Consider the following 26560-nt stretch of genomic DNA (forward strand, 5'->3'; position numbering starts at 1 on the left):
CATTTTTGGCATGAAGAAAGCATTCAATCATGAGCGCCTCCATCTGAGTCTGTAGCACTACAGCTTAGTCTCAAGTTTTGCCACCTCCATGAGAAACAGGCCTCAATGCAAGCACTTATTCTAAGCTCTTCCACTCTGAAATCAGAAACGCTACATGAATTGATGCAAAGCCTTGGATATCTCAAATTGTGATATGACTGACATATTACATACAGATTAAAATAAGCATTCACAAAATACTGCAAAAAGAACACAAAGTCCAACCGTAGTACAGTACCTGCAAAACAGAGTTCCCATGAGTTCACCGGACAACTGCATTTGGCATCACAAATCAATGTGTCTAAGGAAATGTGAAAATTAAGGTTCTGCTGTAGAAAACAAATGAAGGAGGGAAATAGGTGGACAGCAATTTGCCACCCACACCTTTCAATTGTAAAGAATGTTTTTATGTTCATTTTCAGGAATTTGGTTACAAAGGCAACTAACTGGTTGCCTCTCCCAGGCATGAAGCTGTTGTTTAAAAGATAAATGCTTGGCAACATGACATATGCAGAGCAATGTGGCTAGGCCAGAAAGTAGGCCCTGGCTAAGTAGCTCTGCATGGGGCTTGTCAATGGTATTCCCCCCAAACATGATATGCATCCAGCTCCATTACTCTAGGCAAAAATTTCAGCCTGGGCTGGCCCCTTCCCCATTTGCACTATACAGATAGAATAGGTCAGCATGGAGATTTTCGCAGCATTGCTTCCAGTTTAATGCTAAAGTGCCAAAGGTAAGCGCAAACATCCAGTTACAACTGAAAGCAGCCTATTATGTGCATTTGGCTCCTAGATCTGCAATGCCAGGCTGCAATGTTGAGGGTGAGGGATATTAGGGAGTGTTTCTGATGCTCCTCTTGCCATGTGTGAGCTCCATGAAGCTATATGCACAGGGCAGCTGCCCTATGCGGCAAGCTGCCTTAGATACTGCTTTTCCTTGTTGGTTTATCCACATGCCATTGGCAAAAACTGCCTGTGGTAGCAAAACCAACGCATGCTGGAGCCCAATGCAGAAGTCAGAACATATAGGACTGCTCACATGGATACATGCAGCAAGTTTAGAGCATTATGCACGTGGCAGCTGTTGAAAAGCCACTCTTATGAGCCACAGATATTCACCAGCACACTGCATCTGATCCCAGAAATTGCATATAACCATTATGCCTGGTAGCCATTGACAAGACTTTTACTCCATTAATTTGTCTAATGCCATCTAAAGCTGTATAAGCTACTGGCCATCATAACTCTTGGCAGCAAATTCCATAAATTCTGCACAGAACAAAGACTTTTGGGGAGAAGGGGGGGTAGAAGAAGAGGAGTTTGGATTTGATATACCGCTTTATCACTACCCTAAGGAGTCTCAAAGCGGCTAAGAATCACCTTTCCCTTCCTCCCCCACAGCAAACACTCTGAGGTGAGTGAGGCTGAGAGACTTCAGAAAAGTGTGACTAGCCCAAGGTCACCCAGCAGCTGCACGTGGAGGAGTGGGGACGCGAACCCGGTTAGCAGATTACAAGTCCACCACTCTTAACCATTACACCACACTAGCACTAGTGTCCCGAATCTGCTAAAAGTTTCATTGAATGCCTCCAAATTCTAGTGTCATAAAGGAGAAACACTTCTTTATCCAGGTTCTCCACACATGCATCAGTTTAGAAGCCTTGTGCATGAAATAAACTTCATTAGATAAGAACAAAAATGGCACCTGATCTAGCAAGAGAGAGATGCACACAGTATCAGCCTATCCCATGCATTGCTCATGGCGATGCTCATCTGGATGTGTGTCCCCATTCACAATATTTATCCAGACCCAATTAATGTGGCTGTTGTTGTAGGGAATTAGTAGCCTATGATTATTAGATCGTGTCGTACAGTATAAGTTAAAAGTAACTTGTATCTCCCAAATGAATTGTCACAATGTGAGCAACTATGTTCAGCTGATTACATTATTTTTTTTGGGGGGAGGGCATGCCACAAGCTTGGTATGCAGGTTAAAATAAAAAAGAAATACAGTGGTACCTCTGGATGCGAATGGGTCATTTTGAGCATCTGCTCATGCAGCGAAACCCAGAAGTAATGCGTTCCGTTACTTCCAGGTCACCGCGGAGTGCAACCCGAAAACGCTCAACCTGAAGCAACTTCAACCCGAGGTATGACTTGTACTGAATCCTACAAACTGATTTGAAGGACTGGAGCAGGGGTGTCCAAACTTTTTTCAAAGAGGGCCAGATTTAATGAAGCAAAGGGCCGGGAGGGCTGACCAAAGTTGTTGACCATTTTTAGGGCTGAAGTTGTTGAGGGTTTGGGGGGATTTTACCCCAGGAAATAAACTGCCACATGGGCTGGATTAAACCGGCCGGATTAGGACCCCGAAATGGACTTTGGACATGCCTGGACTAGAGAACATGCCTGAATGGACCCACAGTGCAATACAGAAAATCTTTCAACTTGTTACATGGTTGTAATTTTTCAAACACTTATATACAGGGTCCTGTGGGTTCCACAATTGTGTGATCACATTATAATAATAATAATAATAATAATAATAATAATAATAATAATAATAATAATAATTTGGCAGCTGTTACAGATGCCCTCTAGATTCTGTTCACACTTTTACTGCCTCTCGTTGCTTCTACTTTGTTGCTTGCCACCTCCTCCACCTGGTAAAACATGTATTTTAAAAAGAAATCCATATCCCACATTGCAGTCAGAACTTGGCACAATATGCATTACTTGCATAAATGTATTTTAGTCACAGAATTGAGCTTCTTCTCCTTAAAAGAATATGCATTCCTTTAAAGAAGAATCTGCCCTTTATTCTGTGGAAATTATTGTGTGGAATTCATAAGGTCCGGCTTACATGGTTCACATGCTAAACAATCATCCTATTTGAGTATGTGGCCCGTTAAGTATAGCAGTGACTGTACACCTCAATATAAGCATTTTACATTCTTACAAATTATTTCTTTTAAGGGAAATAAAAATCTCAGAGAAGCTCAGTAACAAAGCCACACACTAGCAAGTTTGGGCTACGTTTGAGACACCTTGAAGCAACCAGGTACAGGTTTTTGTTATATTTTACAAGTGTTATATGGGGAAAGCTAGTTTTAAGTGCAAACAAAATAAGGAATTGGTGATGGTGCAACTCATCATCACTTAATGCAACTCAGTTACTGATTATTTTCATCTGAACCCCATCTTAACCTGTGCTCCAACAACTACTGATTCCGTACTCTAGACACAGAAAAAGCTTTACAAGATATTTGGGACACAGGCTAATGCCTATTGTGCAACATAGGTGTGTCTGATATGCTACAAAAAACAAGATGGTAGCTCACATTCATTTACATGGGAGTTTGCACAGGAGACAGTAACATGAGTAACACAGATGCAATGCATTGATAATGGTGGTGCTCTCCAATGTCTCTCAAGACTTCACCGATCCATTCAAATAAATCCTTGTCTCGTGCATTCTTCACACAGGATTAAAAGGCTCCTTTGCTCAGTCAACTTCAGAGTATTTAGGACTCAGAGCATTTGAAGATCAGAGCTTGTGCCTGGGATACATGGTTGGTGCAAAAGGCTCAAACACAGGCAAGGCATCACTAATGTGACTCTTCTAGTAAGGCATGCGTGAGCTGCTCTGAATTATTTGATAAACCCAGATCAAATTCATTAACACAACCAAAAATGCTCTCCGGGACTATCATTTTTGTACAGCAAGAACATTTTCTTGTGCCTGTATCACCCTTTCCGTTTTATGAGTTGTAAGGCAAAAATAAGGGAAACATGCTAACCCTTCATCTACATTGAAACAACACTGATTTGCTTCTCATAAGAGGGTCTGTATGCACAGAAGCAAGCCTGATTCCATTTGCTCTGGCCTTAAGAGCATATGCAAAGCCCTGCTGGATCAGATCAAAGGCCTATCTAGACCAGCATTTCCAGAGGCCAACCTAATGCCTACAGAAAGCCTGCAAGCATAAATCACCCTCTCCTTATATGTTCAAGCCAACAGGATCCAATAAAAAATATAATAGTTGACTCTGCGCATGCGTCCCGAGGCACATCTTGAGAAAACAACCCCACAAGGAAGGCTCCAGACAATAATCGAAGGAGGAGGATGATGTGCTCTAATGTAAATAGTGCTAGAAAAATAACATGGTTGTCGGGACTTCTCATTTTGATGCTGGCATCTAGGAATTGGGACTATTTTGCAGCCTCGTTCACATATACTGGGAAAAGGATAGCAATGAAAGAGTTGTTGGGAGAAGGCACCACTCTCTACTATATAACACATCTACATCATAGTGAGTACACTGTAATCAGGAAATGTAGAATAAAACACAGTATGTGCTTCTGAGGACATACTGCCAAAAGGGGAGATTCCTTTTTTATACTGCAGGAAACATCCCAGCTTGAAGACAACAGAGCAAGTGGTTGTCATCCACAAAGGCTATTTTGAAACCACACATCTAAAAGGCTATTCTCATAGCAACTTATGGAGTTCAGGTTACTGTCTCAAATGATTCTTATAATAGTTTCCAAAACAGAAAAAGCTACTGTTGGTAGAGTCCATTTCATTGTCATTCGCTTTAAGGTTATATATTGGAAAGCTTCCTGACATGACAGTCCCATTTTTGCATTTATGGTTCCACTGGCTCATGCAGTAGGATACACAGGAAAGAGGATCGCAAGGAAGGAACCATAATTTAAAAGCAATACTAGGATACCCCAGTGATACAGGAGGAAAAACTGAAACAATAATGCTATATTAAAGTGGGGGGAAGCAAACCTCAAAATACTGACCAACACGTTGCTTTTGGAAATGTTCCCAATATAAAATTCAAGTCACCCAGTTCAGATAAAACAGTTTATCCTCTGTTAACCTCCACTCTAGGTCAGGGATCACTGCTGGCTTCTTTTCTTTTCTTTTCTGCTTACAAAAGACACAGGCTCAGCTTCCCTAAAGAACTGCAAATAGAATTTCTCCTATTAAACACAGGACTCTGCTAACAACTGAGATGTCTCTGAGAAATGAAGAGCTTTGCAACGAAGACAGGCGCCTGCAATAACCAAATACCATTTTGCATATGCCACCAAGCAGCTTCTGGGGCTAGAAATGAGAGTGTGCGACAAATACTTGCATAGCAATAGCAGGAACACTGGAAATATGGAAAAACCCAACACTGATTATGCATTTTTATAGATTTACAAACATGATTTGCAGGATGAGTGGGGTAAACATATCATGCTGACAGAGGTGTGTGTCACATGCTAACACTGAAGAGATAGCTATTGCCAGAAGGAAAATTCTGACATACTCCAAAGTCCAACATATTAAAAAGCCCAACTAGTTGACAAAGGAAGAGCTGCCTCCATCTAGTGCAGTCAAGGACCATCTCCTGTGGCATTTTCTTAGAAAGCTGCCTGGGGTAGTAGCGCTGCAGCTTGTCTCTGATGAATGGCTTCTGCCTGTTCAGTCAGTTCTGGTGCCTCTGGGAGTGTGGCACAGGCGGGCCTGGGTCTGAATCACAATAAAAAAGGAAGAGAAATACAATGAACAGGAACATCAAAGCAAGGTACAATTTGCACATCAAATGTTAGGTGCCAATCCCCACCGTATGCTTCCACGGCCATGACTGCCTATCCTATTTGTTTACTTTCAGCCAGGTTTACAGGGCTCTAAAAGAATAGAATACTATGTAGATTCCAAGCATTGTTTCATTTGTTCATTATTTGCATTTCAAAACGCTATGTGGAAAGCCACACCCTCTGCCAATAAATGCCTTGCTCACAGCCAGTGTGCTGCTGAGGAAGGAAGGGGCGGGCAGTCACAATAAAAACACAAAAACATCATCAATGCACCCTCCTCTTTATGCAGACTGCAGGGTGCCATGGGGGTGGACAGAAAGGGAGAACAGTACCAATTTAAAGCATGTTATGGATAACGCCAGACTTCTGAAAACCATTCCTGGTTTCAGCACTAGAGAGCTCCCAGCAGTTAAGACTTTCTTTTGCTCGAACCCAGGAATGGGGAACCCATGGCTCTCCTGATGTTGTTGGACTACAGCTCACATGAGCCCCAGTCAGCACAGCCATTGGTCAGGGATGATGGGAATTGTAGTCCAACAACATCCAGATACTCACCTCTGCTCTTAGCTGTAGAAGTGACCTGACCAAATAAATAGTCCCTGTTCTGTGTTTAATATACACAAGGTTCTGTTTATTCTGCATCAAACAGAAATTTGAATTCTCTGCCCAAACAGCCAAAATTCTGTGATCAGGCTTGGACAAATTGGCACCTGCTTGCTTGCTTTCGATTCTTTATTCTGCTTCTAAAGACCCATGTTTCAAAGAATACGTGATCTGCCACAAACATGCAGTCGGCAGAAAGAAATAACGCATTTTCCTTGTGGAAAAAGTGAAACAACAACTTTAGGGATAAAGGTGGGAACCTGTCTAAGCACCATTTTAAACTCGTCAGAAATGCAGCCAAACTCTCCTGCTAAAAGAGAAATCAGCCTGCACAAAAGAAAATGGATGACGTTCACTCGATTGTCACTGAAGCAGCTTGAGCACACCTTGCAGTGTCTACCCATGCTGCAGGAAAGCGGTGGAAAGAAAACTAGCAATCCTTTTATTTGTCCTACTGAAGTGACTGAAATAAATTGAACAAGAATATGTTGCCTAAAAAGCCACTAATGAAACCACCTCCTCCTTGAAGAAAGGTGGACCATGAGCAAATGGAAGCCCAGCTGTAAGAGGGTCCAAATGCAACTCACATTCTTATAAGCTATGGGGAACTGTGAGGCTATGAGACATGCCTAAAACAAGGGAACATAAAACTGTTTCTCAGGTAGATTTGGGAGGTATTTTGAGGGGGCGGGACGGTCTCCAAGTCTAGTTAAGAATCAAATTCTATTGAGCCTGCTACAATACCCTGCTATTAAGCCTGCATAATATCCTAGGCCTCAACCACTGCCCAGCAATAGAGTAAGTAGAATGTTACCATACTTTCAATTGAGGACTATTTGTGGCATCTGACCTGCCCACACAACTGCCCCGGGAGCATGTGGAACTGCAAAAGCCCTTGTGCAAGTGTGACTTAGGGTCTCCACGGTGGAGTGGCAACAGTGGTGTATATAATAACCCCATTTTTAGGGACGGCAGCTGCTCTAGAAGCGTGAGGTGGTCACATAGGGTTCTCATGTGTGAACCGTTTCTTAGGGATTGCCAAGCAATTGTAGTTCCAGATTCACCCAGAGTAAGTGGGCATGACCTTGTACGGGTGCCAATAAATATATATTAGGTTAAAAGAAAAAACAACCCTCCAGATTGCAGCTTCTGTTGCCAGCACTGGATGCATCTTAAGTGGCCTGACTATCATCATCTAAATTCAGTCAAATTCAACAAAACTTTCTGTAGGTGGGGAGGGGGAGGGGTCTACGACAAAGGAAGATTTGTTGCTGCATGTTTAAGAAAGAAGCTAAATTCATCACAATGACAGGGGAGAGTGTTGGCAGAGATTTGAGCTATTTATTCTTTTAGGAAAATCCTATAAAGAATGACATGAGGAAGCCTCTATCTGCAGTCTTGTTCATCACGGTGGTGAGGAGTCCGATAACAGATGTATGCAGTAGCGTGATTTAGTGCCGGGAGCTGGCCCCTGATGTGTATTAATACAGCGGCAAAGCGGAACGAGCCTCTCTTCATCACTCATCTCTATAAAAGAGGTGGAATCCGAGATGGCCCGATGTTAGGCAGAGCAAGCCCATTTGTTCTGCTGACTGATGGAGCCAGCTCAGGCTGTGTCCTTCACCTCTCTGGGGCACACGGGTTGCATAAAAGGAGTTCACTGAAGCAGGACCTGGTCAACAAGTGAGATGAGAGCTGTTGGGCTCAGCCAGAGATCTGTTTTGGAGGCACGGTCTAATCCAAATGGGGCATCCTTGCTTGTACAGCCCCCCCTCGGTCTCAGGCCTGGGCCTGAATGGTGACTCACACCAATCTTTCACTGCCAACACAAAAAATCGTCACATGAAGCTAGATCTACAGTGAAAGAAAATTGAGTCCAACAAGCTAGTCAGAGAGGAAAAGTCCAAGTCAGTGCTGATTGAAAGCATGCCAGGGGGTGAAGAATCCTTTGGCCAGAGATGTGAATGCCCCATGTATCACACAAAAACACAGAAAGATATCTTGCTTCTTTGGAATACTGGCTCTCATCTCTCCCCTCACATTCTTTTCTAATAAAGGAGAGGGCCATTTCTAGCTCAGCTGACTGTAAATAGAGGTGGCCAATCTGTGATCTTCCATACACTGTTGGGCTCAAACTCCCATCGTATGCGACCATTAACCATGCTGGCTGGGGGGAAGAGATACACACAGGCAGCCTATATGTCTCTTTCTCTCCACCCTACACTGCAACGATGTCCTCCATCTGAAGGCCCTGGGTTGCTCTGGGTGGATCTGAGCTGACCTGGGGTGATCCAGCGATGCCTCAACCCAATCTAGCTAAATTCCAGGTTGCCCCAAATCGATCTAATTCAGTTCAGGATCCAGTTGCATCCAGTGCACAAACCTGGTTTCAAGTTGTTTTGTCTTATGATAACAGTGTATTGTTCATACTTTGGACATCCTTAGGACTGAAAAAAGGCACGATAAAACCATCAATCTAATTCAAGCCACTTGCCAGCTTGGCTGAGGCCATGTCTTTTGCCAGGCACAGGCAAACTCAGCCCTCCAGATGTTTGGGGACTACAATTCCCATCATCTCTGACCACTGGGTCCTGCTAGCTAGGGATGATGGGAGTTGTAGTCCCAAAACATCTGGAGGGCTGAGTTTGCCTATGGCTGTCTTTGGCCCTCAGTGTGGTCCCTTCTTAACACTACCTACCCTGATGCTGGTGCACAGGGGTTTAGCTGTGCTGAGCTTCGGAACAGACGAAATCAGTTTGCAGCGCTTCTGCCTGCTCCAAAGCTCAGCACAACATGCAACACAAATTCAGAGTTCTCTAGCACACACAGAGAACTTCAACGAGTGCAACCACAATATATGGCTGGCTAGTAAATCCATATAAAATTAAGGACCCCATATTAAAAGAAACCTGGAAAAGTAAAAAAAGTTGCTAGAGAAATTGAGACAGATAGCATTAGAGCACACCAGGAGCTGCCTTTTTTGCCTTCTCAGAGAGAATGAATTTTCACAAAAAGGAACCACAACACAGAAGGAATATTTAATATTGTAATAGTTGTCTGCTCCAGATAATTTGTACGTAACTTGTTCCAAGAAATACAGCAGACAGCAACTGAGTACACTATCTAACCCTGCATTTATTCCAACTATCACTGCACTTCAGGTTTCTTAGTGCAAGACAGGATCCATAAAACCTTCCTGAGACAACTGCTATGGACAAATGTTTAGCAATACTCTTCTCATTCCACTCACTGCCTCACTGACTGCTCCTCCTTTTTGCTATTCTTTAAGAACTGTGTGCACATTCACATATGCAGAGATCCATGAGCAGACATTCTGCTTGTGTCAGGCCACAAGGCGCACATGCAGATCTGTGTTTCAACAGTTTGTCGCCTTTCTACATACACACCTGCATCATCTGCTGCCTGAGGCAGTCACCTCACTGTAGTTAATTGTAGGGCCAGCCCTATGGTAGATATGCATTGCAAGATTACTACTACCACCCACACCAACATTTTATTTTGTTACTAGAGCCTGTAGGAGTAGTACAAGGGTAGATCTGCCAAAATATGCATTTAGAGTGGAGGAAGCATGCCTGAACAGAACACACACAAAGCTGTGTAGAGACCGGAAACATCAAGGGGCAAAAGATATGGGGGAAAAACATTAAGATTGGCAATGAAGAAGGCACCAGTGCTAGCAAACCAAGGAGCTGGTTCTATTTAATTAATCCTTATTAGTGGATTAATTGCTACCTCATTCTGTCCAAGCATTTGCTAATCAATGGGAGTTTACTTTTTTTTGTTAAAATTAATGCTTTTTCTTTAGGGACCAGGAGAAGATATTTCTCTATAACCAGGCCTTTAGCTGATGAATAGTCTATGGCCTTTTAAATGTGTTTAGGGAGGGGCGAGTTATTGGTTTGCTTTTGTTTTATTATGTATTTTGTGTTCTCATTTTCTATTTTTAAGTTGTGAACAGCCCTATGATCTTTGGATGAAGGGTGGTATATGATGATGATGATGATGATGATGATGATGATGATGATGATGTATGGGTGGCCTTCAATCCAATAACCTACATTTTCTTGGGATACCAGCATACTCCTCTCTCATCCAGAAATGTTGTTTCTTCCGCTTTAAGAAAATAAAGCATACTCTCAAAGCACAAAACAGTTTCTCTCAATGAGTAAGATGCTCTTTAGGCAAAGTATCAAGACATTGGCACAAGGGAGAAGCCAGCATCCATGTCCTATTTCCTTTAAGCTTCCAAACACTTCACTACTAGTAGTTGGACTGTGTCAACCAGACTTTGCAACTGCTGGCCTCCAGATAGTTTGGACTACAATTCCCATCAACTTTAGACAAGACAGCCACAGGTCACTAGGCTGGAAAAGGCTGGGGTAAACTCTGTGCTTTTTTAAAAAAAAAAGTGATGTTAATGTGCAAAGGAAGGCCAAGTTTTGCAAACTAAATTATATGAGCTAAATTAACATGCATATACTTACTTGCATGACCAATTCTGCCCCTGCTAGTCACAGAAGGCAGAAGAGCAAGGAAATATTATGAAGCCCTATTCCTGACCATCAGGAGCTGAGTGCCCTCACTGCCTTTTGATTATTCTTTTCTAAATATTTTTTACTGAACTTTTTAACAGCAAGCAAACTGCAGAAAAGCTGCCTTTTGATTATCGTCAGGCATTATCCAGGCATTTCCCAACTGACTGCCACAGTCACAAGTAGGAGAAAATGAACTTTCTGCATCCAATAGTAAATGTGGCATTTGTGCAATGCAAGTGATACAACCATGCCCTAGGAAGCCTCTGTATCTCACAGGGGAACAGCTGAAAGGGCAGGTCTTTCTTAAAATTCAGATGTTTTCCTGCTCCTTCAAAACAATAGCCCCCTAAATCATTAACCATTTATACTGAGGTTTAGCCAATTTACCTGAAGTTGGGCTGGAAAGGGAGGCTGTTGCCATTACAGGCTTCCTCTTTCTCTTTATGTCCCTTGAACATGGGGGTCCGAGATGTATATTGGTCTGCCTAAAAGGGAAGAAATAAAGTATAATGATTAAAAAATTAAGGCAACAAACACCATCCTGACAGTCCCTTTATTTATTATTTATTTTTTATAAAATAAATAACAAGAAGCACTTGCTTCATGCACTCAACAACCTCAATGATTTCACTGGCAGGCACATAAAGCAGGACACCATACACAGATCTTAAGGTTGATCTGCAGAGGTGGAAACTCCCAACTGCAGGTGAAGATTTACTCTCTTGTCTAATAAGCATTAGGTTGGAACACTAGAATCATCATATTTAGGCTGGCGATAGAGCTCCCTCCACTCCCCCCAAAAAGTGAGCCTTGTTTTCCCCTATGCATAATGCAAGCAAGATGGAATTAGGCATCTCAAGGAACCCTCTACAGTGGTACCTTGTTTTGAGTCCAGGATCCATTCCGGAGCCCCGGACGCTTCACGAAAGGGATGCTCGCCAAAGTGCCACTCTGCGCATGCGCGAAGAGCAATTTAGAACATCTGCGCATACGTAAGCAGCAAACCCAGAAGTAACCCGTTCTGGTAGTTCCAGGTTTGCCGTGGACGTTCGCCGAAATGGACGGTCGACAGGGCAGATGTTCGCGGAGGTATTACTGTACATTAAACAAGCACCCTTCTTGACATGTACGTTTAATTGCAATTGACCTTCTGAGAGACAGCCATACAAAGCATTCCCTTTAGAACAGAAAAGTGTTTCAGGTGAAAAATATGGTCCTTTGTTATTATAATATCAAACTTAGGAATTTCATGAGTTTTCGAAGAACCTCAATTTTCAGGCCTTCTCTGTAGACCCTCAAACTGATAATACAATTGAAGACTCTTGTATTTTCCCCATTTTAGAGAGCAAAATATATGGATTGTACCAATGCAAGGAAGGAAATGTGCTTATTAACTGATCGCCTTGAAAATAATTAGTTCAGCTATCCTCATGCAGAAGGAAACATTCAGTAGAACACACTTCCTATCAAGGGTATTGCTACTGTGACAGTATTCAGCTCAGCTGTTGCAGTTGTACTTAGTTTCCACTGCAAATACTAGATGCATAAAAGGTGCTTTTTCTAAGCCTTGAGGTACCACCTGGGGCTATTTCTGATGCCTTCAAAGGTCAAAATTAATAGTGAGAACAGAGATCCTTCTCCTCTTTGAAACACCACCAGCCAGCTGGGCACCCAATTCTGATCTGCACATCATAGGTAGAAATCACTACAAGTTGCTTATCCCATCCAGTGAACACATCTTTGCATGCAAGGATTAACCCATTGCACAGCACAGAAAAGTGTCCTGGTAACAAATGATAAGCAATTCATTCAAAAAAAATTCCCTATACATGTACTAGAGAGACTGGCAACCAGACTGGCCTATCCAAAATATAGCCCTAGGGAGATTATCTTCACCCTCTTCTCCAACAGTCAGCATCAGATGTGCTTTTAACAAAACAACAGGAACCATTGCCATACATGTTCACATTACTCACAGGCAACTTTCAACAGAGGTCTCTATATTTCTTTTCCATTATGCTGGCCACTAGCACCAAAGTCAGTGATTAATACACATACACACACACACACACACACACACACACACACACAATATGGAGTTACCTATGATGATGCAGCACCTGCATTAGGCAGCACAGTAGACACAGATAAAGAGATGGTTTGGTTGTCTAGTTAGTGTCCCTCCTTAAACTACATTTACAATCACATGCCAGAAAGATGGTGACCCAGGACGAGAAAAATGTTTTCCAAGGGTTCAGAAAGGCATCTAATGCATTACCACTGTTTACAACTCTGGATGTGGGTTTCATAATGTAGGTTGATGGTATATCATGCTGCAGTGAGATTTTCATCTGTGGCCGCCACAGTATGGGCTCTGCTTTAGCACTCTTGATGGGTTATATTTCCTCTGGTGACATGGGCCACATATTAATCCTGTCTTAACTTGGACTTGGCAGATCTCATACTGAGACCAGACTCTTAATAAGACCTGGTCTTAACCAGTCGAAAGAATTGGGACAGGAGGCTTGGCTCTGCTTAGGAAATCTTGAGCTATACTGAGAAATACCATCCCATCCCAAATGGCCAACTAACCAACCACTAAGGCAATGAATGCCCTAAGCCAGGAACGAGGAAGCTCAAGCCCAAGCGCCCAATGTGACCCCTCCCCAGTCATCTAACCAACCCTTGGGACTCTCCTGACATCACTGGCCATGCTCTGTGATTTTGCCTGGCTGAGATGTCTTTGACCTCTGGCAATGCCTTCTGCTTGCCTGGATGGAGAACTGTAACTGCCAACTTTTGCATGGGCAATATATAGCTAAAGTGCGCTTCTGCCCCATGTACCACTGGAATGGGGCCCCCAGAAACCTGCCCAGGCTTTAGGCTAAAAAAGCTACTGCTCTAAGCATTTCCAAGGAAAGCAAAGACAGGAAACCTTTATTCTGCCACCTATATTACACGGAAAGCAATAAGTTCAACCTGCTACCTCAATGCAGTTCACATTGGTACTGAGGAGCATATTCTCAATGCCAACTTCTTCATGCTTTCCACTTTTAAAAAGTGCATTGTCAAACAGAAGCTACAACAGACATGGCATGATTAGTAAATGCTTTGTGCTCTTAAAGAGCCGCAATTACAGGCATGTGGAAAGAAGGAAAGCGGTCCCTGAGATGCGCTCTCTCACATGCCTCCCAAGAAGCGGCAGGCCATTAAAATTCCATGATGAAGAATCAAAACAGCCTGGGAACAGCCAGGAGGCAATACAGCAAATTAATACACCAACTATCCCCAAGGAGGATGGCAAAAAGGGAGGGAAAGCGGGGGGGGGGGGACTCTCGTCGCTTTGCAAAATAAAATTATACTACTAATGATAACAGAGTCACCAAACCCACCCACCCTCCCACACCACTTCTAATGATGGGTGTGGAATTCCCAGTGCTGCTTCTGACACTTTGAGAGAAGTCTCATCACATCACAGACAGACAGCTAAAAAGAAAGTCTTGGTATACTACAATTTATACAGCCTTTTAACTGCATCTTCCAAGGAACCCTCCATGCAGAGCCTTCTCCTTGACACCAAAAAGCCGCTCCTCGCACACCCATGGCTCTACACTCAGCAATCTGGCTGGCGGCTCTGTTTAAATGAAGCAATGGGTTACAAGACAGTGACTATGCTACCTAGATGAATTTCACCGGAAACCACTAGGGAGGTAAAGAAAACATAGGTTAAGGCAGACAGGTGAAAAAAACAGAATTTGCCTGATAACAGTGCTTCCAATTGCATAATACATTTGTGAAAGGCTTTCCGGAGGCAGACAGTGCTTATAAGAACTGGCAGATTGAGCAGTAGGGAAATAATTTACCTGGCATAATGCTAGTATGGGCAACCATGGCCCAAGGTGCTGCACTTTTTGAAGGATGCTTTTCTTTCTGCTACATGCCAGAATATTATATCTCATAAGTAATACAGCCTCAATAAGCTTGGAAATTATGGGAGGAATTCACCTTGCACTAAGCTGATCAGCTGTCATTTCAGCTTGCCTGATGGAATAATTCCCCCATTCCTTCCCCTGAATGCTATTCCAGGGGTTCTCCAGACTGACCGCCACTCACAAGCCAATTTTGGAAAGTGGAGTTCCTTATGCAGGTCCTCCACTGATGGGACTAATTGATTTCCACCCATTAGCAGGGCCCACTCATAAATTACAAGCCCCAAAACATGTTTACTTGCTCACCTAACTGCATATATACACAGATGTCCGTCATCAGAAATACAAAGTAAGACCTAAAGCAGGCATAGGCAAACTCGGCCCTCCAGATATTTTGGGACTACAATTCCCATCATCCCTAGCTAACAGGACCAGTGGTCAGGGATGATGGGAGCTGTAATCCCAAAACATCTGGAGGGCCGAGTTTGCCTATGTCTGACCTAAAGCTTAAAAACATCACTTGAAATCAAATTAAATTCACTACCAGAAACTTGACAAGTAGCTATTTACAAGCCAAGCTCAAGGCTTAACCAAGTTTAAGCTACTGGCTTTCATAATCATAACAGAATAAGAGCTGCAGAGAACATTAAGGTTATCTAAGCAAGTTCCTGTCATAACGTAAGGTACTTCCAACCACATACCTCTACAGAGTATGTGTGCCAAATGACAAAAAAATGAACAAGGTACTGAAAGCAATAGGTTTAATAAACATTACAAATGGCTCAAAAAGGACAAGACAAGCTACATATTACAGTAGAATTTGCCAACCCAAGTCTGGGTTGTTAAATAATACTGAATCTTTCCATTTTAGCAATGCAAATGAAACTTTCTTGACCCTCTAGCACAGGGATGTCCAACCAGTAGGTCATGATCTACTGGTAGATCCCCAGCTGATCCTGGTAGATCACGGGATCCTTATCGTGTACAAAAAGTTATGTGGGGAAAGCTAAAAAAAACTCTGTGCAATCCTCCCCAAAAAAGCTCAGCAACTCTGGGCACTTCCCTCCTAAAAAAAGCCCAACAATTCTGGGCAATCCACCCACCCCACATCCTCCCTCCAATGACAATAGGTAGATCACTGCCATTTTTTTATACTGGGAGTAGATCACAGTCTTTTTGGAGTTGGATATGCCTGCTCTAGCACAAGTCCACTCCACTCAACATTTCATCACCAGTCATGACATTCTGCCAGAACTATAGAACAAGAGTGAAAACTTCAAAGATCTCAAATGAAAATTTCTTCCTAATCTCACATATCCCTCACTGAGGCACCAGATTAAATAATAAAATATCCTTCATATAATATATGTTGTCCGCTCCCATGACAATAATTTGAAGCGGCTATTTTGGATTTTTACATTTTCTACTTTTAGTTAGCATTTTCTTCAGACTCCCAGGCTAAATTGAATAACGGATAGAGCCATTCCTCACATTTAAACTTCCTTTAACCTCCCTAATCAATTATTCTCTTGCTATTATATTGAGCTTTCTAATGCACAACACAAAGTCTGCTCCTTGTCCAGGTATCAGTCATCCAAATTCATTGGCCCAGTTCACATGTAACACTAACAACATATACATAAAATCAATTCAAATTCAATACAGAAACCAACAGAGTATTATCATTTTAATGGGTATTTTTAATGGTATTTGCTTTATGGTGCAGCGCAGTTCTGTAGTTGTTGTAAATCTCTCATTTAGTTTGCTGCCTTGGACTCTTGAGGAAAAGCAGGATAAAAATGTTTTAACCCAAAGAAGTAGAAAAGGAGGTAGAAGAGGAAGTCACCTATGCAATTTGTTTCTGACATGCATACTCCACAAACCAACAGATACCATACCATTCCTTACAATGAAAGCAGAAGGTGATGGTTACCTGGCTGTGCAGTGTGCTGGTGAGCACCTTCGATGGGAAGCATCAGCAAGAACATCCAAAGAATAGAGAGGAGATAGTGGATTGAACTGGAAAGACAAGAGAGAATTGGTTAACAACATTGGTTAGTAACATTAACTGAATACAGACAGTTGAACTATCCTTACCCAGTCTCTCACATTATCTGGAGTCTTACATTCCATATGTAGCGGCAGGCCAATTTCTGAGCCCAGGCCACAGTGCTCACTCATCTGGAGGAGAAAACCAACTGGACTTTGAACACACCTAGTCGAGAAGGAAACACTTTTCTCCACTCTCAAGAAAGAAAGAAAACCTCTACCAATTAGGTCTGTTCTCATTTGTACAGAGCTGTGTACAAAGGAGATTGACATCCACCTTCACTGTGAGATGTTTCTTTGATCATAGTCCACTTGAGAACCACCAGCATAGATGCCACTTTAGCATCACAAGAAGATCATTTGCAAAACTCAACTGCAGAAACAAATTGTTCTTTACAGAGATGTGAGCAATTGAAGCAATCAGTTTCAACAGTACCAATGATCACAGCATACTGCATTTATTTCTCCAGAAAAAGAACAAAACTTTTACCACAACGAGAAATATTTTCTTCTAAAAGGCAAGAGAGCAGCACTTGAGGTTCTTTTAAAAAACTAAACTAAACACTATTCAAACATTAACAGAACATATGATACAGTCCATGTGGTCCAGAAGGAGTGAATTAAACAGTTGGATGCCTACACACATTCTTCCTGCATGTGCAAAACTAACATGTCAATGATACAGCTGACCTCAATGGCTTCCTCCCATGTGCATGAGAAGATTTTAACATGCAACTCCCCATCAACCTATCTGTTGTAGCGTAGTCTCAGAAAGGCCCTGCTAAACAGCTGGATCAGTTCAATCTTCAATCACAGAGAACTTAAATAAATAGTAAGGAAAAGCACCAATAAACTGCAGCACTGCAAGATGTCAGTTTTTACCCTATCAACTATCTCTATGGAAGCCTGTAAATTCCAACCTTCTAAACAGCTGTAGTGCCACTTACCACTTGCTCCCAACCAAACTTCAAAGAAATTCAAATTGCTAGACTAACTGTGTACTGCAAAAAAGCACTATTTCCTTTAAAAATGGATGCCCTCTTACTTTAATTTTGAACAATATAAACATATAAGTTATCCAGTTACTGGAAGCTCACTATAAAACCCAAGGAACTTCAAAATAATGTGAACAGCTGGTTGGAAAAAGTTTGGGCATACTGTAATCAGATTCACTTTCAGATGGATTTCAGATGAGTTCAAAATGAAGTATGTCACTGCAGGTTTTTAAACTACACTTTTGAGCTTATTAAGAGATATATTTTTTTGCTATCAAATGAGGAACACAGACCTCATTAAATTGTAACTGAACTAACAACAACTCTGTACATTCAGGAGTTAGTCCATTAACCTTTTACACTGGTGTAAGTTAGTTGTGGCTGCAAATTTAATTGGGAGAACTGAAGTGTAAATATTCAGTGGCTCTCCCTATTAGCAGTGGGAACCAGAACATGGGAAAACCATCTCTAAATATACTTGGAATTACCAGCTTTCTCTCTGTCTTACCAGCATAGCTAAGAAAGTACCAGCATGGCTAAATAACCAAGTTAAACCAACTATCAAATGCAGTAAGACTTCTCTTGAAGACAGGGAGAGAATGTTGTTGTTATTGATAATGAACAAACAATTAAAAGGGGCAGAGGGAGAAGACACTATGTTCTGGAAAATCACATGAAAATTTATTTATTCTTACATTTATATCTCACCTCTCCTTCAAGGAGCTCAAGGTGGCATTTGTTTCTCCCTCTCCTCATTTCATCCTCACAATAACCCTGTGAAATGGGTTGGGTCAGTCACTATTTCTCAGCCTAAAAATCACCAGCTGAGCTAATGGCCAAGAGGGGATTTGAACAATGGATTCTCAGGTCCTAGTCTGATGCTCTAACTACTACACTTTATTGGTGATTCAAAATGAACAGATAGAAAAATGCACCCCCAAAATGCTTTAAATAATCAGAAAGCTAGATGGAAAGGCAGCTAGAAAGAGGGAAAATGTAGGAGAAGGCCAAAGTTTTAGGCCCTAGGGAACTGTTTGATACAAGGAGTCATTGTGAAGTAAGGTCTTCCAGCATACAGTGTATGACCAAAGGAAGGTCTTTCGGCCTCGCACACAGGCTGCAAACGTGGAAAAAATTGGAGGCCACAACTTCATTCTTTCTAGAGACAGAAATCAAGTAAGAATATACAAGAGAAGCAAAGTACAGCCATCTTACCTGGTTGCGATCTCTCATTCCCATTGACGGCAACCAGAAACTAGAGAGACAGTAGAAGAGACGAAATTGGAGGAAGCATGAGAAAAGAATTGGAAAAAAGGAGGGGGAAACAGATGCACAGAGAAGAGAAGAAGAGGATTAAACATCCATGTAAGACAGGTGCATTAAAGACAGGTTTAAGACGAGGGGAATTAATCTAGGTATCAATGGATGAGAGAAACTCAATCCAATGGATGCCACACTTAAATTAACAGCAAAAAGAGTAGGGAAACCAGCACCCCATATATAAAAGGGAAATTTCAGGCATGCTCATCCACCCACATTTGTGATGTCCAAGAGGATATACTAATTCAGAAATGTAGATAATTCATTAGTAACAGAAGCTGGTGACTACCTTGGGTACCCTCCCTACCATAGCCCAGCAGCTCAGGTACTTCTAATACTGAAGTTTCTTTTATTAGTCTATGCTGGGTTCTTGTGCATTTTGCCAATTCACATAGTGCAAGAATGAGGAAGATGATTACATTGACAGGAGCATTGCACTGGCCTTTTTTTTTTTTTTTAGCACAGTGGGAAGAGGATAGGAAATGCAACAGGAATACAGAAAGGCAAGCACATCATCCCTTCTTCAAGAGATGGCTTTCTAATAAAATGGGAGGATCCTCTCTGCAAGTTGAGAAGGGGCAAATTCTGTATTATTAACCTCCCCCTCCCCCTCCCCAGACTTATAGACCTGTCAGCAGCATTCAGGTGCTTACTCTTTTTGGCAGGAATCACCAATGATGTGGCTAATCCTCTCAGTGCCCATAGCACTCATGATGGTCTCCTGAAACACAAAGTGACAGGGGGGAGGGCTGAGGCTACAATGGCAGATGACAATGGATGGCCTATTTATTTAAATCTGGGCCTGCCTCAACTGGGTTTTAAAAAGGATGCAGTAAAAGGCAAATTTTAAGAGAAGAGGGGCACACAGGTATTGGGAGCTGAACCCTCCCCCAGCTAATCCCCTATAGTATGTTACCTGGACTGTCAGGGTTGGATACTGAAGAGAACCTGGCTGAGAGGGACTTCAGGAAGGTAAGCTGCAGCAGAAAGGCAGGTTTGGTTCCTCTCACCAATGTTTCCCATATGCTCTTAAAACTAGGTCTCCTATCTCCATTTCTATGTGTGATTGGGGCAGACTCAGGCTTAAACAAACAGGTCTGCTGCTATCACATGCAATATGAGCCTCAGGCACTCTCCCTCCAAAAATCAGGCAGCACAGACACACATGACACACCCATAAGACAGTGCATTCTTGTTCACATGGGGTCAGAATAAATGCATTACCCTCTGAGGAACTGAGAAGTGTGACTCCAGCAGCCTTGCAAGAAGTTAACATCTGAAGGCAGCCCTGTTTAGGGAAGTGTTTAATGACTGATGTTTTAATGTGTTTTTAATATTTTGTTGGAAGCCGCCCAGAGTGGGGAAACACAGCTAGATGGGTGATGTATAAATAATAATAAAATATTATTATTATTATTATTATTATTATTATTATTATTATTATTAACCTTCATGCTGATAAGAGAAAAATGTAATGGAAATTCATGTTTCCTACACTGCATAGAACTAACACTGTCTCTCTGTTTCCTATGACATAGTTATCCAGAAGGGCCAAAATATTACTGAATTGTCCAATAAGCATATAGCTAGAAGTCGCAGTATGGTCAATGTCTCAAGAACATGATGGATTCAGTCTGAATATTGCTGGGAGTGATTTAAGAACAGGAAATTTTACTCCTAGATAAAATCTCAGACATTCACATGAACATGTTAAAGTTTCATACATTCACTATCCCTATTAAAGTTATTGTGCAGAAAGTGAGGAGGATTTTATTTCCTCTTGCTTCAAGTTCCTTCTGTGTTTCTTTCATTGGCTTGCATTTTTTCTGCTCTCTTTAGGGAAGTAGGAAAAGAACGTTTAAGACCACCCGCTTTGATCTTGGTTATTTAAAGGCTCTGACCTAAAGCCACAAGAGTCTTAATTCACTTGTTTTCTGCTCCAGTTCATTAGGGTCAACAGATGCTGAAGTGCTTCAGTGGTGCTGCATGTGGGGGGATTTTTTAAGTGTATATATGTCACATCATGTTCTACCTGTGTTAACCAGAACTACTTAACAATCTTGAGTAAATGAGCAAGTCCCATATAAAAACTGATTAGTCTGCTCTTGTTTGTGCATGTAAAACAACAAAAATCTAGGACTGGATTAGAATATAAGAAATGTGGTCACTCATCCAAGATCAGCCCTCCGATCTGAAACATTACCCATCCCTCACAAGTGATTAATCACATGAGGCAGCTTGCAGTCATTTCTGGTACCCCCAGACTTATTATTTCACATGAATAAAAGCAAAGGTACCCAAGACAGAGAGGGTAATGGTATGTTCTTAGTCGATAAAATAGCTTTCAGAAACTCAGCTCAGTGTCCTGTAGTTGCATAAACTCACAGTTCTGTGCATGAGGTTGCTTGCCACACAGAACAAATAGCCAGGAGATTGGGATCAGGATCTGATCATCAATGGGTAGCTTATGGCCAGGAACTCTGAACACTATCACATGCAAGGTTTGTGGGGAAGCAGCAGCAGGGGTGAAAGATAGGCTATTTGTTACAGTAGAGAAATTATTAACTTAAAGTGCCGTAATGTTTAAATTTACGGTTTATTACTGTGTAAATTACAAGCCGTACTTTGGGTAATTAGCAGCTCGCTGGCGGGGAGCTTTGAATGAAACTCATTATTTATTATTACAATTTGGAGGAGAATGGGGGAGGGAGAGCAGTGACCTCCACTGCAAATGACATAGATCCCTTTAAGGTGATGAAGATAAATTAAACAAGTAAATATTATTCTTATTTTGGTTCATTAGAAGTGCCACCTAAAAGCTTAGGGCCCTGGGCTCTTACCAGTGGCCTAGTCAAAGGCACTGTATTCACCACAACTAAATCTGCAATTCAACAGTATTTAACTTAGCAAGATTAATAGAGCTGGGGTGTGAAAAATCTGTCAAAGATGGAGAACACAAAAGGAAGGGACACCACTCTCCTGTACAGATGAACCAGTTAACATATAGGCTTTATGAACACAAACCCCCCCAATGCACAGGACTAGATCTGGAGTTACATTGAGTGGAATTTTACTAATTCCAGAAGGCAGGAGGCGAGAAGCAACTTTTGCCCATTCTCCCTTCCCTTTGTGCATCTCTCCAAATATCTGCTATGCAGGTTTGGGAGACCCTACACTCCAGTGTTGGAAGTGGTACAAGAGGAAATTGGCTAAAATGGACACATCCTGCCTCATTCTGCCTCCAGAAAAGTCTACATCAGAGTCCTGTCCAAAAACACAAGGAATTATGTTTACAGAGGGAGATGCCTGGATCCAACCCACAGAGCTTCCAACTTCCACTCAGACAAGGATTAATTTTCCTTCAGCGAAAGCTCCAGGTGAGTAAACTATTTAAAGGGTCCAGCTTCCCACAACAAACTCTGCAAACTATATTCAACCAGCCCCTTAAAGCTTAGAAAGCAGAGGTTGCAGAACTCCAGCTTTACCATACAAATGCCAAATGACAAGAAGTGCTTATGATGCATAACTCAAAACCAGAAGCCCTGCAGTCAACAGCCATTACCTTTCAGCATTTAAACACAACACATGTTCTACACCATATACCAGTGACTATATATTATAAAATATTACAAAATCTTCGACCCCAGCTAATAATACTGCATTTCAGGGGTTCCTTCCTTGCACCTTACAACTGGCTCTTCCAGTTCTGTATTGCTTTTAATATTCAGTTGGAAGCCGCCCAGAGTGGCTGGGGAAACCCAGCCAGATGGGCAGGATATAAATAAATATATTGTTGTTGTTGTTGTTGTTCTTATACTGCACTTTTATAGTCAGCCACCCTCCTTTCCTCAGCACTGTCCTATTGTCTAGTTTCCTGAAGCTTATTAACTTCTTAAAATTAGCTGTACCATGACTATTTGCAAGTAGCTAAGAAGTTCTGACATATGCCAACACATGAAGCAAATTTAAGGCCCATTCAAACTTTTGTTTGTCCTGTGATTTGGTCAAGTATTTTGTATCGATCTATCATCACAGGTTCCGAGACGGTATTTTGTCCCACCACTTTCCCCAGGAAAACCTGCTGTTTACTGCTGAATCGGACCAGATGTCAATCCAAGAAAAACCCAAAGATAAATTTGTTCCTCTTCTGAACGAGTTGTAAAATAGATCCTGAACAGGATTTCATGCTCTTTCCTGGGAGAGGTGTTGGGAGTGGTCTGCTTCTACCTCCTTTCTTTCTTTCCCTGCCTACCCCTGCAGGATCATGTTTCAACTTGTCTCTCCAGCTTCAAGCAGTGCACTTCTGGTTTTCTTGGAGTGCTTGCATTTTTTATTTATTCTACTTTCTCCAGCTAAGCAATCATATAAAGACTACAGTCAAATTATATACATGTTCCCACTTTGGTTGGAACCATCATAACCAATCAAAGCTTTATTTTCTGTCTTTAATAATAAGTATTAAAGGATATGTATTGGAAGGGTTCCAGCTCCTAATGATTATTTTATTATCTGGTTTTCTGGTTCCCCAGTTTTCTGATTCTGTGACTCTCTGCTACAGATGGGCAGAGTTGAAGGTGGAGACAACACAAAAAATGGACAGGGGCAAAAAAATCACAAGTAGGAACATACAACCCCGAACTGAATTGAAAACAGGTCAAAGATGGAAAATGTGGCTGGGCAAATTGTTGCATGGTCCACTTTCAGCTGCAGGTAGATCTCCCGCAAGTGATGCAGCAGTCACCAACAAATTACTATTCTCAAAAAAGCAATACCTTGCTCACCAGCCTCCTACGGCCCTTCCTGAGGCAGCGGGTAGGAACACTGGGAAGACGGTTCAAGCGGGCATGAAACCCTGGGTGGGGAGAGGAAAGAAGAGAATGCTGAAGGCAGAACACTACCAAAACAAAGACCACAATAAACAGTTAGTTGTAATACAGAAACAAGAAACTAGACTGCATTCCAATTTCCAAATCTACTTACAATATTGAGCTTGGGCATGCTGTTATGCTCTCTGTATTTCTCTCTATTTACATAACCTATATGAAGAGTGACCATAGCCATATGGCAAGAAGGCAGCATGGGTTAAAGCACCCTCTTCTGACACTGTTGTAATGCATGCTGGGTGAGTAGTATTCTCGCACTAAGAGCACTGAAAGTTGAACGTATTGACCAAGCTACTTAGGATAATAGGCATAATCATACATAGTCAGAACACCTTTCTGTAAGTCAGCCTGCATTTATCCACAATAAATTAGTATTTGCTTCTCAGCTACATGGTGAGTGACAAATTTCACACATCTATTAAGGAATCTGACTGACATACAGTGTCTGTCTGACTGCACAATGAACTTCCACCTGCACAACCTCTCTCCCCCACTCCTCCCCTTCTAGCTCCATATCATCTCCAGACACACACACCCCAACAGATTTTAGAAGCTACAAGTAGGAAGAGGAAGGAGTCTGCTCACATAAAACCAGATGTTACCCGCAAGCATTTCAACTGTGTCAACTATCTCCACAACATTTACTGAAGGATCTCACCTCTCGTAGCTGGCCGAGAGGGCAGAAGGAATGTTGGATCTGAGATTTTTTCAAGGCTGGAATCCATTCGTTCCATGTCAGACTGGCGGTCAGTTCCCCACTTGGGCAGGAGGTTGGGGACCGTGAATCCTGAGACACATTCTCCCTCATAGAACCAATCGCTCTGTTCATCATCACCTAAAAGAGAAGGAAAAAGCTGATCCAACACTACAAAAACCAACATCATTTGAACACTATTGGTTCTCTCCAAGCTGTAACAATGAAATAAGCAGCATTCACTTCTATGAATATTCCTTGCTAGATACTAGCTAGAACCATCATGTTTGCTCATGGACCTAGAACGCAGAACTTTATCCTACATGTATTACAAAATGTCTGAACATTATTGTTTGTGTTCCAAGGTGAATTTGCCCTTTATGTTTGAGCACAAGAACACTGAAGGAGCATCTCCACCCCCATCATTCTGCCCGGACACTGAGGTCCAGCGCCGAGGGCCTTCTGGCTGTTTCCTCCCTGCGAGAAGCCAAGTTACAGGGAACCAGGCAGAGGGCCTTCTCAGTAGTGGCACCCGCCCTGTAGAACACCCTCCCACCAGATGTCAAAGAGAAAAACAACTACCAGACTTTTAGAGGACATCTGAAGGCAGCCCTGTTTAGGGAACCTTTTAATGTTTAATAGACTATTGTATTTTAATATTCTGTTGGAAGCCACCCAGAGTGGCTGGGGAAACCCAGTCAGATGGGCAGGGTAGAAATAATAAATTATTATTCTTATTATACAACTATATATACGTTGTAAAAAAATCAACCTGAATTTGAAAGCTAGAGGAAGACCCCTCAGCCTTCAAAAAACTGGGGGGGGGGGAATCCAAACAAGACTCTCAAAAGTGGGGGAGTGTCACATTTTCTCAAATACACACAGTATTTCAATGCTGAGACAATGCTACTGCCCCATGAGAAAACCACTGCTTTGAAGGAAGGTATAGATTTGTTGCAACAGAAGAACAATTACAAGTTTACTGAACAAAACCAAACACAAGACATAAGCATTTAGAAAAGGCATACAATTTTCTCTCAAGACCAATTAAGAATACATGAAACCCAGTATTCTCTGGTACTCCTATTGTCTAGCACTTACCTAATTAGGACATTAACTCTGAGTAGTGGTCTTTTCTACTTCATCCTTACACATGAAAAAAGGACAGTGCTGAGAGCAGTTGGCCCTTTTTTCTATTATTCTATATTTCTCAGCATGGACACTGCTAAATATTCTCCGACAGCTTGCTAGCTCTCCAGTTTTATTATTATTTAGAAAGTAACAAAAGAGGACTGTTTTGATACTGAACAAGAGTCATGATCTAAATTAACAGAAAGTCTTGTAGCAGCTAAAAGACTAACACATTTATTATGGAATAAGCTTTAGTCTGCGATTATCATCCAAGGACCTTCTTCAAGTGCCTCCTCCATGAGAACATGCCTTTTTGGTGGTGGTTCTTCATTTGTAGACTGCTCTCCCCAGGGAGGCTCAGCTGGATGCCTTCATTACATATCTTCAGGTGCCAGACAAAAACGTCTCTGTATAACTAGGCCTTTGGCTGATTAACATTCTATGGCACTTTAAATGTTTTGGGTGGGTGTGTTATTGGTTTGTTTTTGTTTTATTATGCACTTTGTGTTCTCATTTTGTATTTTTATCTTCAGATAATTTTGTATCTTCAGATGAAGGGCAATATACAAATTTAATAAATATATATATATATAAAATTTTTATCTTCAGATAATTTTGTATCTTCAGATGAAGGGCAATATATATATATTCTTACAGGAAAACTCTTCACAAATACAGGAAAATACAGGAAAATACAGGAAAACTCTTCACAAAGTTCAAGAGGTCAAGACACAAAGACTTTAGCAACTAATCCACACCTAATG

At 41.8% G+C, this 26560-nt stretch overlaps 1 protein-coding gene across 6 annotated transcripts in view; it reads right to left on the reverse strand.

The window, feature by feature from the left end:
- The window catches only part of GPATCH2L (G-patch domain containing 2 like), a 67868-nt gene that overhangs the window by 32866 nt on the left and 8442 nt on the right, over positions 1-26560 (reverse strand). For 3 of the 6 annotated variants that reach the window (XM_081863919.1, XM_081863918.1, XM_081863920.1), the window contains exons 4-9: positions 24630-24806; positions 23861-23940; positions 19742-19809; positions 18984-19023; positions 16658-16743; positions 11183-11280 (exon numbers count right to left, since the gene is read on the reverse strand). In XM_081863919.1, the coding sequence (XP_081720045.1) occupies positions 11183-11280; positions 16658-16743; positions 18984-19023; positions 19742-19809; positions 23861-23940; positions 24630-24806 (549 nt within the window). Of the gene's footprint in view, positions 1-7525; positions 7767-11182; positions 11281-16657; positions 16744-18983; positions 19024-19741; positions 19810-23860; positions 23941-24629; positions 24807-26560 lie in introns of those variants that run through there. The other 3 variants (XM_081863922.1, XR_014157036.1, XM_081863921.1) reach the window with 3 other exon arrangements.

The sequence above is a fragment of the Podarcis erhardii genome (genome assembly GCF_964252035.2).
Source record: "Podarcis erhardii genome assembly, chromosome: 1".
Classification (NCBI taxonomy): domain Eukaryota; kingdom Metazoa; phylum Chordata; class Lepidosauria; order Squamata; family Lacertidae; genus Podarcis; species Podarcis erhardii.